This window comes from Lagenorhynchus albirostris, chromosome 9, assembly GCF_949774975.1.
Source record: "Lagenorhynchus albirostris chromosome 9, mLagAlb1.1, whole genome shotgun sequence".
NCBI lineage: Eukaryota > Metazoa > Chordata > Mammalia > Artiodactyla > Delphinidae > Lagenorhynchus > Lagenorhynchus albirostris.
Window position 1 is genome coordinate 11590206 of NC_083103.1, and position 17984 is coordinate 11608189.

The following is a 17984-nucleotide window of genomic DNA, read 5'->3' on the forward strand; positions in this document are numbered from 1 at the left end:
GGAGGAGACAGTAGTCACTCGACTTTGTGGGAGAGAGCGGAGGCTCCAATTAGCCAGGGCCCAAAATGTGCTCTAAAGCAGTCATGAGCTATTATTTCTATGTAAATGGCCAATTAAACAAAATTAAAGGCTGAAAGACCATACAGCTTTCTTCAATCAAAATCAAATTACCTTTATGTTTTTAGACAAAACCCTACTTGTATCGTAACAGAAATCAGTCTTACTAATTTAAGAGTGGGGAAAAGGAGGTGGAATGTATTGTGAAACCCAGATGTCAACTGAGGTTCAGTATCTTTTAGGGATTCAAATAAAATTGGCTTGAACCCTGTTCCATGTATGGTAGTGTCCCCACATCCCTGCCAACCTGGGAATCGTAGGTAACAGGAGATGGGTTGTAAATGTGTTTTATGCTTTGCCTGGTTACCTCTAACTCTGAGTTCCTTAATCCACTGAATTACTTCAGTTTATGAATCAGCCAGGGATGGTGAAAAAGCATGGGATTAAGAATGTGGATGGGGCTTCCCTGGTGGGGCAGTGGTTGAGAGTCCGCCTGCCGATGCAGGGGACACGGGTTCATGCCCCGGTCCGGGAAGATCCCACATGCCGCGGAGCCGCTGAGCCTGCGCGCACGGAGACTGTGCTCCACAACGGGACAGGCTACAACAATGAGAGGCCCATGTACCGCAAAAAAAAAAAAAAAAAAAAAAAGAATGCGAATGATATAAATGGGGAAGAGGGAAAAAAATACCTGACCATCTTAGATCCTGATGGGGAAGAAAAACGGGGAGTATAGGCAGGTTGGGTTAAGGGCAATACAGCTGGGCTTGAGGCCTGTGAAGAAGACAAAGAAGCAGTTACATCTCCATCAGATAAATCATTCACCTGTAACTTCACAGATGTCAAGGTGAAACTTCTTCCTAGAAAACTAATTAATCCACGGGTGAACCTGTTGATCAATGCTTAGTGACGATATTGGAATCACCTCCCGGCTTTATGTACAGGTTTGAGGTCATTTTTCTTAACATACTGTACTAGGCTTCTCCAGAGAAGCAGAACCAACAGGATATATATGGATAGATAGATATAAGAGGAGATTTATTATAGGAATTGGCTGGCGCAGTTATGGAGGCTGAGATCCGCAATCTGCCGTCTGCAAGCTGGAGGACTAAGAAAGACAGTGCTGGAATTCAGTCTGAACAAAAGCCTAAAAACCAGGGGGCTATCGATGTAAGTTGTGGTGAGATTCTGAAGCCTCGGGAACCAAGATCAGCAATATCTGAGGGCAGGAGAAGATGGAGGTCCCACAGTTCAAATAAAAACAGCAAAGTCACCCTTCCTTGGCCTTCTTGTTTTATTCAGGCGCTGTACCGACTGGAGGATGCCCACCCACATTGGTGAGGACCATCTTCTTTACTCAGCCTACCAATTCAAATGCTAATCTCTTCTGGAAACCCCTCACAGACACACTGAGAAGTGTTTTACAACTATCTGTGCATCCTTTTGTCCGGCCAAGTTGGCACATAAAATTAACCATCACACATGCTAAGGCTAGAGCAGGCTCCAGCCGGTCCCCTACCACCTCCGCAATACTCCATCTCAGACTCAGGAAGTTAGGAACTGCAGTCTTTTCATGAAAATAAGCCATTTGCTTAATTAGAAAGTTTTCTTTAAATAATAATTTCCCTTAGGGCCAAGGAGATGCAGAGGACCAGGAAACGGAGAAGGGGAGGAGCCAACCCCTCCTTCACTGCCCTGGTAAGCTCAGACTCTGCTTCCTAACTTCACCAGTTCCTGAGCACATGTTGCCAACAGCCTTAGGCAACCTAGTCACAGACTAAGAAGTGAACAGGTTCCCCCAAAATTGATAGGTGAGTAGCCTAAGAGGAATGGAGGGAAGACAAGGCAGAGGTGTGAGCGCAGGAGCAGCTGGTGACATAGCAAAGTTTCCCCAGAGAGACAAGGCATCCAATTCCTTCAGCCCCCCACATACTGCCCTCTCCAAATGGAACCCAGCCCTCTCCTCCCCTCTCCCTTCACCTAAAACCATCTGGCATAGAACCCAATAGGAGTCATTGGAATGTTGGTTCGAAATTAAGTCAAAGTGTTACCTCTCTCAAGAGCATTTGAATTAAATTTTTATTTACACATCTTTAGAGCACCCAGAGCCCAGCCAGTACCTGAAGATCTAGAACTTTCCATTGGGTGGAAGTGAAGCCAAAGGTAGGGGCAGATCAAGCCACAGGTGCTAAAAGGAAGACCGGTCTGTGGTCCCAGAGAGGCAGCCAAAGCACTGGGCTACAATGGATCACAGTCCAAGCAAACAGTCAGTGTTGAATGAGTGTTTACTGTTACCAATGACTGGCTCCAGCACCTGAGAAAAATTGGTCAGCCTTGCTGGGCCTCAGGTCTGTCCTATGTAGAATAGAGATGATCCCTAAAATCTCCTGTTTACAGATGGAAAGGGGGGATAAATCACTTTGAATCTCCTGGATGTTCATCTTGTTCTCAAGGGTCTCAAACTCATTTAAACTAACCCTAAAAGTCTTTGGGGGAGGGACATTGTAATGAAGTGGGGAGTCGGCCCTGGCACTGGGATCTTCGGTGGAAAACTCAAGCTCTCCAGCGGCTGATAACTTCACTCACCAAGCGTAATGTCTCTCCAGACATCACTTCCAGGGACAACTTGGGGCAGGATGGAAGGAGCCAAAATTAGATAAGGCAGGGGCCTTCCCTTGGAGAAAGAATCCAAGACAGTCTAAGGGCACCTCCAACTGGAGCTGGCCAGAGGAAACTAGTGTCTCAAGGAGAGGGAGATGGACAGATATCCTTCAGAAGATTCATGGATCCCGCTAGGGTGTGGCCACCCTGCCTTCTCCACGGGATCCTGAATGCTGTCCACACCCCCCACCAGTGTCACAGACCCCGTTCCATCCTTACCCTCTCCGGGACCTCAGAGAAACTGGCCAGTCCCAAGAAGCTGAGTTAGATGGGAAGCAAGCCTGGCTCATAGGCAGTGTGTGGATAAGCTCTGTAAAGATGAATTTGCTCCATGGAGGGGTACCAGTCAATCTCAGACCCCATTCTTCTACTCTAAGATGCTCATAAAGTAGGATGTTTGATAACTTGAGAGACTGAAGTTTCAAGGCCAGCCCTCCAGAGTCATTATCACCCAGAAAACTCTATGCCCAGGAAACACTGTGTCTGTATCTGAAGCAGGATCTCAGGGTCTGAACAGTGAAGCTTCCCTTGGGTGTTACTGTTGCATCCAACAGACAGTTTGCTGTTCTACTCACACGCTCTTTGAAGCTCAAAACTGCAATTCTTTATAAAAATGACCCAATCACTCAATTTACAAAGTTGTCAGTAAACAAGTGATGTGAGCAAAACAGGCAGGCTCTCAAACTGTGCGCTAGAAGACCAAAGCAAGAAGGAAGACCAGAGACAGACTTGAAGACTTACGGGCAGGATGGGATGTTTAAAATTTCTTAGCGGTTCCTACCTGGCATCGCTGCCTTCATGCCTCTCCCCCTTCTGACTTCCACAGTCACAAGACTTGGGCTCAGACATTCAGCCCAAATGTGGGTCGCTGCCCTGGCAGCCCCAGCACTGAGTCTCCACAGTGGAGCTGCTGGGGGAAGCCAGAGTTTTCCCTCAGTGTGATCACCATAACCCATGGTTAACGCCAACTCACTTGCCGTGCTCGCCCCTCATGTCCTCTTCCCCAGGCTTAGCCGTCACTGAGAAATCACATGTTCCTAAATACAACCCAGACCTACTGGGTAATGAATCTACCTCCTTAGCCACCCAATCACTCTCCCAAATTTCCTTCTTTCTCTTTCCCTATGAACCAGAAATCCTGAGACAGAAGACTGTAGATTCATGAGAGCATAAGGTGAAACAGAAGCTACGTGGGTCATGGAATCAGACAGGACTGGTGTCTGAATCTGGTTTTGCCATGTACAATCTAGCTTAATTTGTAAACAAAAACGTTGTGTAAAGATTAAATACTTATATGGCAAAAGGCTTAGCATATAGCATGGTTTAGAGTAGATGATCACTTGATACCAGCTTCCCCACTTCTTCTAGGATTATTCATTCTGGGCATTAAAAGGGCATTGGCTGCTGGTATCAGTGATGTGGTCATGCAAAATAGCATCTTCATCTTGCTCTCCCATGGCTCCAGCACCGTTCATCAGTACTTCCGCGACCTCTGCCTCTCTGCCTCACCTCCATCTTACCTGTGCTGACCTTGCCAAGGCTGAGGCCATCCCCTTCCATTGTTCCGCTTACCCTCTCCATTGTCACTGTCATCCTAGTCATGACCAGAAGGATGCACCTCCTGAAAGCCCAAAGCAAAGCTCCCTCCGTCCGTGGCTTTCATCTTACTGTCATCTCCCTCTTCAATGGCGCCATCGTGTTCATATAGGCTCAGCCAGCTCTCGGAGTCTCAAGACAATGGGCTAAACCCTGAGGTCCTGCAGCAGGACAGAGCCGAGACAAGTACTCAGATCCTGCAGAGCGTGGTAACTCTACACCAAGGACGAGTCAAAGGCCAAATACCAGGAGAAGAACGATAAGAGTTCAAAACCCAGGTCAAGATAAGAAAGGCAGCATCATGAGTGAAATCAGGGTCAGACACAAAGTTAGACCAATAGGTGGTACCCTTGGGGGCAAGACAAATATCAGATTCCTTGTCCTTAAGGCCATTGGAAGTCAAACCTAACTTGTGAGGAGCCAGACTCAGAAAGGAGTATTTCAGATCCCTCCAGACTCCTGCTCATGTACAAAATATGTTTGGAGTTAAGCTTCTTTTAAAGACCCATCCTCTCCTATTCTGGCTCCTGACCTTGACCTCTCCTCCACAGCTCTATTGCCCCTGATAAGAGACAGTGGCCAGAGACAGCACTTCAGAGGCTGCAGTGAAGCGTACGCTGTCCCAGCACCTGTTTCCTCACCAGCCTCCTTCATTCATGAGCTCTCCACTCCCAGGACAGCGTACAAACACAAGCACATTTGTCACTGGGACGGTGCTGAATTATTCCCACAGAGTTACATTCCTACAAACTCTGCTCACCGTTGCTATCTGGCTGTGTATCTCGCTTCCCCGACTGAACTGCAGGCTCTCTGAAGCAGGAACCAAAGCTCGTATTTCATTTCATCCCCCACTGAGCCTAGCACAGGGCTGGGTAGTTAATCAGGGCCTATTAATTAAGGCATATGTATTTATATATATTTCACCTCTTCCTCTTTGGATTTTCGGCTTTTAGACAGCAGAAGATAAAAAGAATACCAGTTGTTGTTATTCTATAAGGCTCGGGACTTTATGAAACAGTCTGCTCCCTGAAGGAGGCATTTGCCCAATAACGATCATTCATAGCTAATATTTATTGAACATATATTATGTGCCAAGAATTCTGGGAGGCACCACATACACACTATTTCATTTAACCCTCATAACAATTCTATGAGTAGATTATGCCTATTTCACAGATGAGAAAACTGAGAGTCCAAGAAATCTAGGGTCAAATATAGTTCAATGGCAGATCCAGGTCCAGCTGATTCCAAAGCCTACGCTCTACTCGAATGTCTAAAACCCCTTGGGTTTTTGCAGAAAATTATACAAGCTTACATTTCTACTGCTTCCAAAAAATCCAGAGAACTTCTCCCTATTTCCCACCAAGGCACAGCTTTTCTATTAATCCCATAGAGTCTTGCCTCCTACCAGGAGTTTTCAGTTCCTACAGAGCACCTGAAGAGCCACTTGGAAGAGGAAAAAAGAAATGGGGCAGAAGGGGCAGGAAAAATTAGGAAATGAAAGGGCCCTTGGTGCCACTGCTCTGGCCCCACTCCTTTTGCCACAAAAGAAAGCCCCAATTTCCTAAGCCAGTTACCTCTCCGTCATCCCCTTCCTGAGTTCCATCTTAATGCTAGTGTAGAGTTTCTTTGTGAGTCACAACAAATAATGAAGCCACTTTTTCTTCCAAGGCAAGTCCACGCTGGTTTCAAGAGTGGACAAGCAGTGATTCACTGATTGAATCATAAATGGGGAGCTTGGAGAAGGAGTGACGTTGCTTAAAGTAGCATCTCTCCCCCAAATCAGAGAAGGGTCTATTGAAGCAGGACCTCAATTTTTCCTTGTGAGAAAGGAAGTATTTAGAAAATATGATCTAAGGAAGGTCACTTCCAGTCCTGATATCCACATGAAATCTGAACGCACTTGGCAGTACCAATGAACCTTTGTATTGATAAAACATATACTGATGGGGTAACCTGCCTTACAGGTAATGTAACTCTGCTTTCCTTCTCAATTATCAGGTGGCCAAAACAGAAAGCAAAATGGCTCCCCCCAAAACAGGAAGTAAATGCTCCCAAGTCACCCTGGGTAAAGAATGGATTGTCAATTGATTACTCTTTGAAACACCACCAGAAAACCTGTTTCTCGACCAAAGCTAAGTTTATTAGACTTACTATAATAAGAGAGAATACAGAATCTTAGTAGTTCTCAATAGGAGGAAATCAATGGAAAATATTTATAGATTTGGGGGGTCTGGATTCAAGTGGTTTAAGGTGGATCTTCCACCTCAAGGAGCAGATCAGGACGCTGGACAAAGTCTGTGACCTTATAGTTTAGGATTGACAGAAGGGGGAAGGGCCTGAAAGCAAATCTTGGTAAGTAAACTACTGTTTGTTGAGAAAATTCTTTACCCAAGTGAGTGATCTATTGTCTTAATAGGAGAGATGTTTGCCTAGAGAAGCAAACTATTTGTTCAGATAAATTGGCCTGCAGGAACTTCATGAAGCAAACAGTGAAGTTATTTATTGGTTTACAATCATATCTTCCTAGGCCTGAATTTCTGGGAACAATCAGCTAAGTCATGTTGCCAAATAGGAAGTCTCAGCTCTCGGTCCCAATAGATAAACTATGTGGATATAGATGATCTCCAAGCTCAAGTTCAATTTATTTTTTTTTAAGCTACCATGAGACTCTATTCTGTTCCCATGGAAACTGAACTTCATCACCTCACTTCCTCCCACCAGTGACATTAAGCCTGGGCTCTAATGCTGTGTGTTTCTCCCATCTCACCCCACAAAGTGAGCAGAGATAGTTAATAGAGAAATAGTTTCAGCTGAAGAAGTGCTCCTATCACTTGTCAATCAGGCTTGAAAGAATGGGGTTGTATAGAACCTGCTACTAACAACTAGAACCTCCTCATGTTAAAAAAATGAATTGTCATGAGTCATGGGGACGTAATGCACAGCATGGTGACTACAGTTAATGATACTGTCTTGCATATTTGAAAGTTGCTAAGAGAGTAGATCTTAAACATTCTCCTCACAAGAAAAAAATTGCAACTACGTATGGTGACAGACGTTAACTAGACTTATTGTGACCATTTCTCAGTATATACAAATATTAAATCATTATGTTGTACACCTAAAACTAATAGAATGTTGTATGTCAATTATATCTCAATAAAAAATGTTTTTAACTAAAAATCAAAACAGTTTTAGAAAATTGCCTTAGGTCAATTAGCTAGATGCTGGCTCAGTAAGTGTGAAGAAAGGACTTCTCAGAGGAAACAGGAAGGAGCCTGGACCGAGAAGCATGGACCATCTGAATTAGGAGAGATGAGATAGAACTGGGGTTACAACCAAGAGAAGAAGTTTGCCCTGGAAGAAGATATCAGGCAGCTCAGGCTGCTGTATTAACGGACAATATCCACATCTCATTGGCTCACAGCAGCAGAAAGCGTATTTCTCACTCGTGTTCACGTCTATCATGAGTCCGTCGTGAGTCTGCTCATTCCAAGATTCAGGCTCATGTAAGAGAAGCCCCTATATCCTGGACATGGCTGGTGTCATAGCAGAGGGAAGAGACGGGATATGGGAGACCACGGGTGGCTCCTGAGGCGTGTATGCTCAGAGAGGGCACAAATCACGTCCATTCACACGCACGGGGCCACACCTAGTGATGCGGCCAAGCTTAATCTAAGTGAGGAAAGAGAATGGATAAGAATTCTTATCCGAGAGCTCCAGGGAGGAGCGCTGACTCTTAGGCATCAGAATAAAATGTAGCACATGAAGGAACACTGCATTCATGAGTAGAGGGCTGGCAGCATGAAGGGGGCATTTGCGGGGCAGATGCATCAGACACCTCGTGCAGGTTGGGATGCAGCGCAAAGGTCAGAGGACTCAGCACTGTTTCACTTCGAGATTCAGCAGGTCTTCCCAAGTGAATAAACCCCCTCTTATCTGCAGGAAACTTGGGCAATCCAGTCGCTCACCTGCTGTGACTCTCTCCCAGATCTGTAGTCTAGGGACTGAATTTCTTTTACCCAAACAAGTCATTTGCTTAACAAGGCCTCTTGCTTTATGAGGTGATTTCCCCTGGGATTGTGGAAACCCGAGGTGGCAGAGTCCCCAAGGAGTGAGCCAGTGTCTTCCTTCCTGGCCTGGGAAAAGCAGTCTTTCTATTCACTGTTCTCACTGGACTTGGCCCTCCAGCGCCCATAGCTGAGGGTGTCTGTCAAAGTTATTTATAACAGTGAAAAGTTGGAAATACCTTATTGTCAACCCAGGGGGACAAGCAAATGATGCCACACATACACAATAAAAAACATGCAGTGATTAAATACAATTATGTAGACTATTACTTATTGATTGATATAGGGAAATGCCCATGGCATGAGTGAGAAAGTAAATGACAGAATATCTTATGTAGTATAACTCTGTTTGATTCTGTTTATGGAAAATCATGGTCATGATTGCATTGAGAAATTTATAACACGAACACTCACCAATGTCCATTTTCTGTGGTGGCAGGATTTTAGATGTTGTTCTGCTCTCTTCTTGGTTCTTTTCTGTGTTGTTTAAATTTTTTACAACTAGCATGTGTTATTTTTACAAAGACAATAGAGCTATTTTGTAGGTGGGAAGAATTATGTTGGTTTTTTTTAGGTGGAGAGATGTAGTTTCAATACTGTTAAGTGAATAAAGCAAATATGATATAATCCCATTATTGTATATTTACAGCAAATATACATGCTTGTTTCCCAGGGACATTCTGAGGATCAAAGGAAATAACAATTGGGGAAGCCACGTCTAGACCATCCAAGAGGGCACATATGTTGATGTCGTTATCACTTTCACTCACTTCTTGTGAGACCTGGGGATTATGTGGACTTGTGCCCCTCTGCACATCTCGGCCTTTTGAGTCTCAGTAACCTGAAGACAGGCCCACCAGAGATGGACACTGTAAATGAAGAGCATCTGTCCTGGCATTTGACGGAGAATCCCTGCTCCTCACGGGTTCCCAGACAACCCTCCCCAAGACCTCTCCAGCATACCTTGGAGACAACCTGCAGTTCTAGGACTGCTCCTGGGAGGACCAGTCACGAATTCCCACGGGCACAATCCTTAACTCTAGGGGTCATGATGAAAACAACTAGACGAAACTTAAGACGGGAGTCTTCCCAGCTTTGTTACAACTGGTTGAGAAGTTCTCTTGAGAAAGCTGGTCAGGGGCAATTAATGAAAAGGGGAGAGGGACACCCCAAGAGGTCTGCAAAAACAAGGCTCATGGATGGATGGTCTCTGCTCAACCACAGGTAAGCGGGCTGAGAGGTGGAATCCTAATACCAGTAAGGGCTTAGATTCCTTTATCCTCCCTTTCTCATGAACCATGCTCACACCATTCAAATCTGATCAGCCCCTTCACCGAGGTGACTGGAAAAAAATTGGAGCTCAGAAGCGGTGCACAGTAAGGTTGAAATTAATTTCCTTAGGGTTGTACCCAGGGACCTCTTGGCTTTTTATTTTATTTTTTTTAATATTTGGCTGCATGCGGCACGCAGGATCTACGTTAAGGCGTGCGGGAATCTTTCCTTGTGGCGGGCAGGCTTCTCTCTAGTTGTGGCGCAAGGGTTCCAGAGCACGTGGGCTCTGTAGTTTGCAGCACGCAGGCTCTCTAGTTGAGGCACACAAGCTCAGTAGGTGTGCGCCGGCTTAGTTGCCCTGCGGCATGTGGGATCTTAGTTTCCTGACCAGAGATGGAACCAGCGTCCCCTGCATTGGAAAGCAGATTCTTTACCACTGGACCACCAGGGAAGTCCCAGGGGCCTCTTGGCTTTTACTGCTCACATTCTATCCTTTTTTTTTTTTTTTTTTTGCGGTACGCGGACCTCTCTCTGTTGTGGCCTCTCCTGTCGCGGAGCACAGGCTCCAGACGTGCAGGCTCAGCGGCCATGGCTCACGGGTCCAGCTGCTCCACGAAATGTGGACCGGGGCACGAACCCGTGTCCCCCGCATCAGCAGGCAGACTCTCAACCACTGCACCACCAGGAAAGCCCAAATGTTTATTTTTAAAAGGCAAGGAATAAATAGTACCTGGACTAACCCTGGGGGTCTGAAAACTCCAATTTCTTCACCCATTCACTAAAGCTCTTTCTATCAAAAGAAATGTATTTATTGGGAATTCCTTGGTGGTCCAGTGGTTAGGACTCCTCGCTTTCACTGCTGAGGGCACGGGTTCAATCCCTGGTCAGGGAACTAAGATCCCACAAGCCGTGCAGCATGGCCAAAATTAAAAAAAAAAAAAAATTTATGAAATTAGTTGAGACTCCAAACTACTGATCACTGTACTTTACACACATATATCAAGTAATTAAAGTTATAGCCAAAAGTGGCAAGTTCCTGTGCCCAAGGCAAGAGCAGAGGTGTCAGAGAGAGAAGCGGAACCCATCCTTGGCTCTGTAAGGTATCCATGGGAACAGGAGATCTTCAGAAACTCTCAGGGACTTTCTCATCTTGAGATGACCTCCACCTTCATGAGCCGCCCCTCTTCTGACCTTGATAAGTCTTCTCTTTTCTTTCTTGTCAGGACACTTCATTCTCATTCATGTACTCTCATTGCCATGGCAGCCCCTCATCAACATCTTAGCAGAGGAACTGGAGGGGGCTGTCCTTCTGCTTTCTCATCCAGGAATTTATTACTGTGAATCCAGCTCCTCCAGGGTTCAATCACACCCATTGTTTCAGCCAACTCACCCCTTAACTCTATCAGTGTGCTAGAGATGAGTGACCCAGGTCATGGAATTATTGAAGAGACAGGCCAAGCAAAGCACCCCTGCCAGCTTCCTTCTGGTTTTCTCTGTGCTGAGGTCTTTAAGGACCGCAATAACTAACATCTCTCCTCTCTATGCTAATTCTGAACCAATTAAGAGAGATGAGGTAGAAGCAACGCAGACAGAGAGCAAAATACCACCTGCATCACTGATGCAACTTGGTACTGCAGAACATGACTCATCCTTGTAAGTGGTCTTCTTAAAAATTAGACAGACAATGACCTAGTTTTAAGGTCTACATTACGGAGAAATAGAGCAGAGCAGAACCTGTGCTTCCAATGAGCAAAGCAGAGCTACACGCATTCAGTGCCTTATCCCAAACCCATTGATCACAAAAGGCATCCCTCCTCCAGGAGAAGAGGGGGCCAGGTGTATTACACAATGGATATCCCTCTTTAAGAAAGGAAACACCATGAGCAGAGAGGAAGTAACCCCACTGGTGCTCTCCATAGGTAAAATCTGTACATACTACTTTATATTTCAAGAGGCCGAGTTGCCAATAGATACTGATAGCACAAAGCCCTATTACCAGCTTTGATCAGACGCCACTTATTTCTAGCTATCCTGAGATACTCTGAATAGGCCCTACCTTATTCCTCCTTTGTTCCCAGCCTCATCCAGATGATACAGAATTCCAAACATTTAACAACCAGAACGCCATGGGCACCAAACAGAACAGATGCTCCAACAATCAGAACCTACGCTCAACCAATCAGAATTGATGTCCAACCAATGATGTCCAACCAATGACAGAAGGCCCTGGCCAGTATCCCATACAAGGGCTTCCCCTCAGAACAGCAGCCTTGGTTATCTGAAAACCCAAAAAGCAAGGATGCTTAGAGGCAAATTCTTGGGAGCATGACAACAGCTGAGAAAACTTACATAAACATGTGGGCTCCTCTGGGGAGGTTAGGTGTGTGAACACTCTGACCTGTGCTCTCTGGTGAAAGAGCTCACCTCCAGTTCAGAACCATGCCCTGCACTGGACCGCAATACCACAAATCTGACATGTCCTACTGCCTTCAGTTATTTATAGCTAAAACACAAGACTTTGGTTCTTTGGTCATGGTTTTGTTGAACTGGAGTTTTCATATTTAATGTAGCTGCCTATTCTCCCATACAAATATTTTTCTTAGTTAGTGGTAAATAATAAATGACTTTGTTTTAATTTATTGCGTTTAATTTTCTCCCCTTGGATTATTAGCTCTGTCAATAGAGAGAGATCTGAAAGCCCAGCCTCAGGGATTTCCCTGGCGGTCCAGTGGTTAAGACTCTGCACTTCCACTGCTCCCTGGTCAGGGAAATAAGATCTCACATGCCATGTGTCATGGCCAAAAAAAAAAAAAAAAAGAAAGCCCAGTCTCCTGACAACTGCTCAGGAGGCCTGTACCAATAGCCAGGAGTGTCCCCAGCTGGGTGTATTTGTGTCCTAGGGCTGCTGTAACAAAGTACCACAAATTGTATGACTTAAAACAAGAAAAATACACTCCCTCGTAGTTCTGGAGGCTGCAAGTTCAAAATGAAGGTGTTGGCAGGGATGTGCTCCCTCAGAAGCTTCAAGGGCTGGATCTTTCCTTGTCTCTTCTGGCTCCCAGAAGCCCCAGACATCCTTGGCTTGCAGCATCACTCCAACCTCTGCTTCTGTCTTCACATGGCCACCTTGCCTCTGTATCCATGTCTTCACATGGCATTCTCCCGTATCATCTCCTGTATCTCCATTTTCTTTTCTTATAAGAACACCAGTCATAGTGGATTGAGGGCTCACCCTAATCGAATATGATTCAACTTGATTACTTCTGCAAAGACCCTATTTACAAATAAGGTAACATTCACAGGTACCAGGGGTTAGGACTGCAACAAATCTTCCTGAAAGATACAATTCAACCTACAACACTGGGAGAAATCACTGCTCTACTGAGTCACCTTATATTAATGATGACATTAGGCTTGATTTCAATGTCCCTGGCCTTGGGGACTAGTACTGTTGGAGTCTTTGCCCCCAAATAAATAACAAATTAACACTTCCATGTATTCCCTCTCTGGACCAACATACTGGCCTCCAACACTCACTAGTGATGCCAGTTCTCCATGGAACAGGAAATTTGGGGAAGAGAAAATTATTATAACTATATAATAGACATATGATTGTTACTTGGACTGAGTTCTAATCCCACGTTCTTTATGTACTAGCTCTTTTACCTTGGACAAATTGATACTCTCACTAAATATAAATGGACATAATTTTTTATGTTCTATACATTTTTACAATTTATTTTATTGAAGTATAGTTGATTTACAATGTTGCATTAATTTCTGCTATATAGCAAACTGATTCAGTTATATGTATATATACATTCTTTTTCATACTCTTTTCCATTATAGTTTATCACGGGATATTGAATATAGTTCCCTGTGCTATACAGTAGGAACTTGTTGATTATTCATAGTTTGCATCTGCTAATCCCAAACTCCCAATCCATCCCTCCCCTTGCCCTGTCCCCCTTGGCAACCATAAGTTTGTTCTGTTTCATAGATAAGTTGATTTGTCATATTTTAGATTCCACATATAAATGATATCATATATTATCTGTCTGTCTCTGTCTGATTTACTTCACTTAGTGTGATAATCTCTAAGTCCATCCATGTTGCTGCAAATGGCATTATTTCGTTCATTTCCATGTCTGAGTGGTATTCCATTGGATATATGTACCACATCTTCTTTATCCATTCCTCTGTCGATGGACATTTAGGTTGTTTCCATGTCTTGGCTATTGTGAATACTTAAATGGGCATAATATTTAAGTGAGAAAGTATTATGAAGTTTCAATAGCTGTTTAGGAAATGAGGTAGCACATGACTCAGAGTAGGTGATCAGTTCATGCCAGTGTCCCCTCCCCAGTTCCTCTAGCACTGCCCATTCTGGGGAATTAAAAGAGCTTCAGACACTGAATCCAGGGTCTGCCTCTAGGGTACAAGCATGTCTTACTTGGTGTCTCTGCAGTGACAGGGGCACTACAGCAAAGAACTGCACCTGCGTCACCTGGTTCCTCCTGCTGCGGCTCACAGAGCAGGCAGGGCTCGAGGGCATCCTCTGCACTCTTCCTGTTCATCTACTCAGTTACCCTCACAGACAACCTGGCCATGATCACCCTGATCCACGCAGACCCGCAGCTCCACACGCCCATGTACTTCTTGCTGAGTATCCTCTCCTTCATAGGCTCCTCCTTCTCCACGTTAAACACCCCCAGGTTGCTGCAGAGCTTCCTCACCTCAAGCCAGTCCACCTCCCTTGCAGGCTGCCTGGTCCAGATGACCCTCATGACTCTCCACGGTACTGCTGGGTATCTGCTCCTGGCCATTATGGCATATGACCGATTTGCTGCCATCTACCACCCTCTCCTCTACAAAATCAGTATGTCCCAACATCTGTGTGTCCAACTGGTGGCAGTCACCTATATGGCTTCTGTTGCCAATTCAGCTTTACTGACTGGGTACATCTTCAAGCCGCTCTACTGTGGCCCCCATATCATTAACCACTATGTCTGTGACATCCCCCTTGTGCTCCAACTTGCCTGTGCAGACGTTGCCAAGGCTGAGGCCATTGTCTTCTCATCTTCTGCCTTGATTATCCTCTTTACCATCATCATTATCCTGGTCTCTTATGCCTACAGCCTGGTGACTATCTGCAGGATGCGTTCCCTCAAGGCTCAGAGCAAAGCACTCTCCACCTGTGCCTCTCACCTCGCAGTCATCTGCCTCTTCTACGGCACCATCACCTTCATGTATGCTCAGGCAAGCTCTCACAGTTCCATGGAACAGAACGAGGTCGTGTCTGTCTTCTACACAGTGATCATCCCCATGCTGAACCCTCTGATCTACAGCCTGAGGAATAAAGATGTGAAGCCTGCTCTAAAGAGGGGATGCCTTGACATGCTGCCTTCCTAACAGAGAGTGGAACATTCTATCCTAAGCCATACCATGGTAGAGACAACATAAAACCTGAATAATATTAACACTTGGATAGAAGGAATTATGTGCCAGCACTATTTTAAATACCTTTCACTTATCAATCCATTTAATCTTCACAACAACAGGTTGAGATAAATACTATTATTGTCCCTTAGGAATCTGAGGCACAGAGAGGCTGAGTAACTGGCTCAAGGTCACACAGCTAATAAGAAGCATAGTCAGAATTTGAATCCAGGCAGTCTGGCTCCAGAGACCATGTTTTCAACCCATACATTATATTGCCTTTTTCTGATAAGTGCATCTTACAAGCAGACAATGGGCACAGTTATTCCTAAATTCCATATGTCATAAGGAGGGGCTAGATCATGGAAGTCCTAGCCACTGCAGTCAGAGAAGAAAAAGAAATAAAGGGAATACAAATTGGAAAAGAAGAAGTAAAACTGTCTCTTCAATAATCCCAGCATCTTTCATGCCTAATTTCTGTTATGGGACGAATTATCTCCCCACCCAAAAATTGATATGTTGAAACCTTAACCCCTGGTACCTCAGAACATAACTGTATTTGGAGACCGGGCCCTTAATACAATCGGACTGATGTCTTTATAAGAAGAGGAAATTTGGACACACAAATAGATACCTGGGATGTGCACACACAGAGAAAAGACCATGTGAGGACACAGCAAGAAGGTGGTCACCTTCAAAACAAGGGGAGAAGCCTCTGAAGAAACCAAACCTTCCAACACCTTGATCTTGGACTTCTGGCCTCCATAACTCTGGAAAAAATTAGTATCTGTTGTCTAAGTTACACAGTCTTTGGTATTTTGTCAAGCACTAATATGGCTTCTATATTCAAGGCTGCCCCTTAGCCTAATATGACTGCTGAAGCTCTAGCCATCACTTTACTCTTTGAAGAAGAAAGCTGGAGGAATGGGGGACATTACCAGCTGTTTATCCCCTTTTTGTAGCCTTTTCAGTAACAGCCAAGCACAACCATTGGCCTCTTGTTTGCCAGAACTTAGTCACATGGGAGTCATATGACTTGACTAAGCAAGGGAGGCTGGGAAATATGGTTATTAGCTGGGCACACGGCCACCTTGACAATCTTGGGATCCTGTGTTTAAAAAAGAAGGGGTGAGTGAACACTGGATAGGCATCCAGTACTCTAGATGCCTATCCAGTATTCATTCCCTCACTGCCTGCTGCCTAGAGCAGAGGATGGCGGAGGACTGATGGTTCACCCATGACCCCAACACGCCCTGCCAGCCGTTTGTGTGTGGGCAGCATATAGTAAGCTTAAAGTTTTTAGCCAACATAAAAAATTTTGATACAATCACATTTTTTCAATCCCTATTGCCACTTTCTCTGGGAAGAAAAATTGAACTGGAGTATTCTACCAGTCTTATTCTCAGCATAGTTATAATCATCTGGTGCTGAGCCAGAGATGCCCTTTTAAACAGGACACAGATTCTCCAGTTCTCCCCACCCCATTCTTCCCCATCACTCTTCTTGGGGTGTCTGTTGCCTTTTTATCATGCCCTGAGTTTTTTCATAATAGTAGAGAAAAAGTATTATATTCACATCTCTAGCAAAAGTAAGAAAAGAAAAGAAGGGCTTAGAGATGTACATGTTTCAAGACAAGTAGCCAGTGCCTAGGACGATGCCTGGTGCCTGGAAGAAGCTCGGCCAATACTCCTTGAATGAAGGAAGATAATATCTATTTTTTGGATGTGAAGAATGTCCCCACAGGTGTAAGATTAACACCCCCCCCCAAAAAAAAATTGTGTCCATGTAGAAGAATACCTTTTTCATTCATTTAAGGTGTCTGAGTGGTCCTTGTAGGTATTTGAGTTTGCAACCCTTGGCCACGGGGAAAATTCTCAACTCTTTAGTATTATCTTACAAGCTTGTGCCACCCTAACTTTCCAGGGAGCACCTCACAGTTCCCACCAAACACCTACCCTGCAGCCCCAACAAGTGACCTGGCCTGGCCTGAATAGGTCATACATTTGCACACCTCTTCCTTTGCTCGAGTCCTCCCAGCCCCTGGAATGTGCTTCCTCATCGCTTTGTCAGCCTGACGGATCTTTTTGTTATCATTCCAGTCCCAGCCTAAATGCAACCTCTTCTCCAAACTTTTCTGACTCCTACACACAGAATTTATCATTCCTTCCTCTGTGCTCTGGTTTGCCTTTGTTAAAGAAAAACGTTTAAACTACCAGAAACCAAAGATTGAGTGCTGAATGGAAAAAGAAAAAAAGGAAGATTTACTTTCAAGCAGGAAGCGCAATCTAGCACAGACTAGGAAAACTTCAGATCTGACAATGTGGGAGGAGAAAAGAGGTCATTTTCCAAAGCCAGGAGACTATGAACTGTCCCTTTCCCAGGTTAGGAAAGCAAAGTCCCTGGGTGTTCCTGAATGGTTGCTGACACCTGGGTTTTTATTTTTTATTTATTTACTTGTTTGTTTGTTTTATTTTTGGTTGCGCGCGAGCTTTCTCTAGTTGTGGCAAGCAGGGGCTGCCCTTCATTGCGATGCGCGGGCTTCTCATTGCAGTGGCTTCTCTTGTTGCAGAGGATGGGCTCTAGGTGCGTGGGCTTCAGTAGTTGTAGCTCGCGGGCTCTAGAGCGCAGGCTCAGTAGTTGTGGCGCACGGGCTTAGCTGCTCCGCAGCATGTGGGATCTTCCCGGACCAGGGCTCAAACCCATGTCCCCTGCATTGGCAGGTGGATTCTTAACCACTGCTCCACCAGGGAAGCCCCTACACCTGGGTTTCTAATTAGATAAGATCTGGCTTAGTTGGAGGTGATCTTCTGGGTACACATGTGGTGCCTGGTTCGGGTTGGGGTTGTGACATCCAGCTGCCTCTGCGTGTACGTGAGGTGCCTGAGTCAG

General features: G+C 45.0%; 1 protein-coding gene across 1 annotated transcript; it reads left to right on the forward strand.

Moving 5' to 3' along the window:
• Positions 1 to 1122: 1122 nt before the first annotated feature.
• Positions 1123 to 15068, forward strand: LOC132526168 (olfactory receptor 5P55-like). Its single transcript, XM_060160061.1, is given in 5 exon segments — positions 1123 to 1227; positions 1360 to 1394; positions 14125 to 14214; positions 14216 to 14695; positions 14777 to 15068. Coding segments are annotated over 5 exon segments (1002 nt in total).
• The last annotated feature ends 2916 nt before the right edge of the window (positions 15069 to 17984 follow it).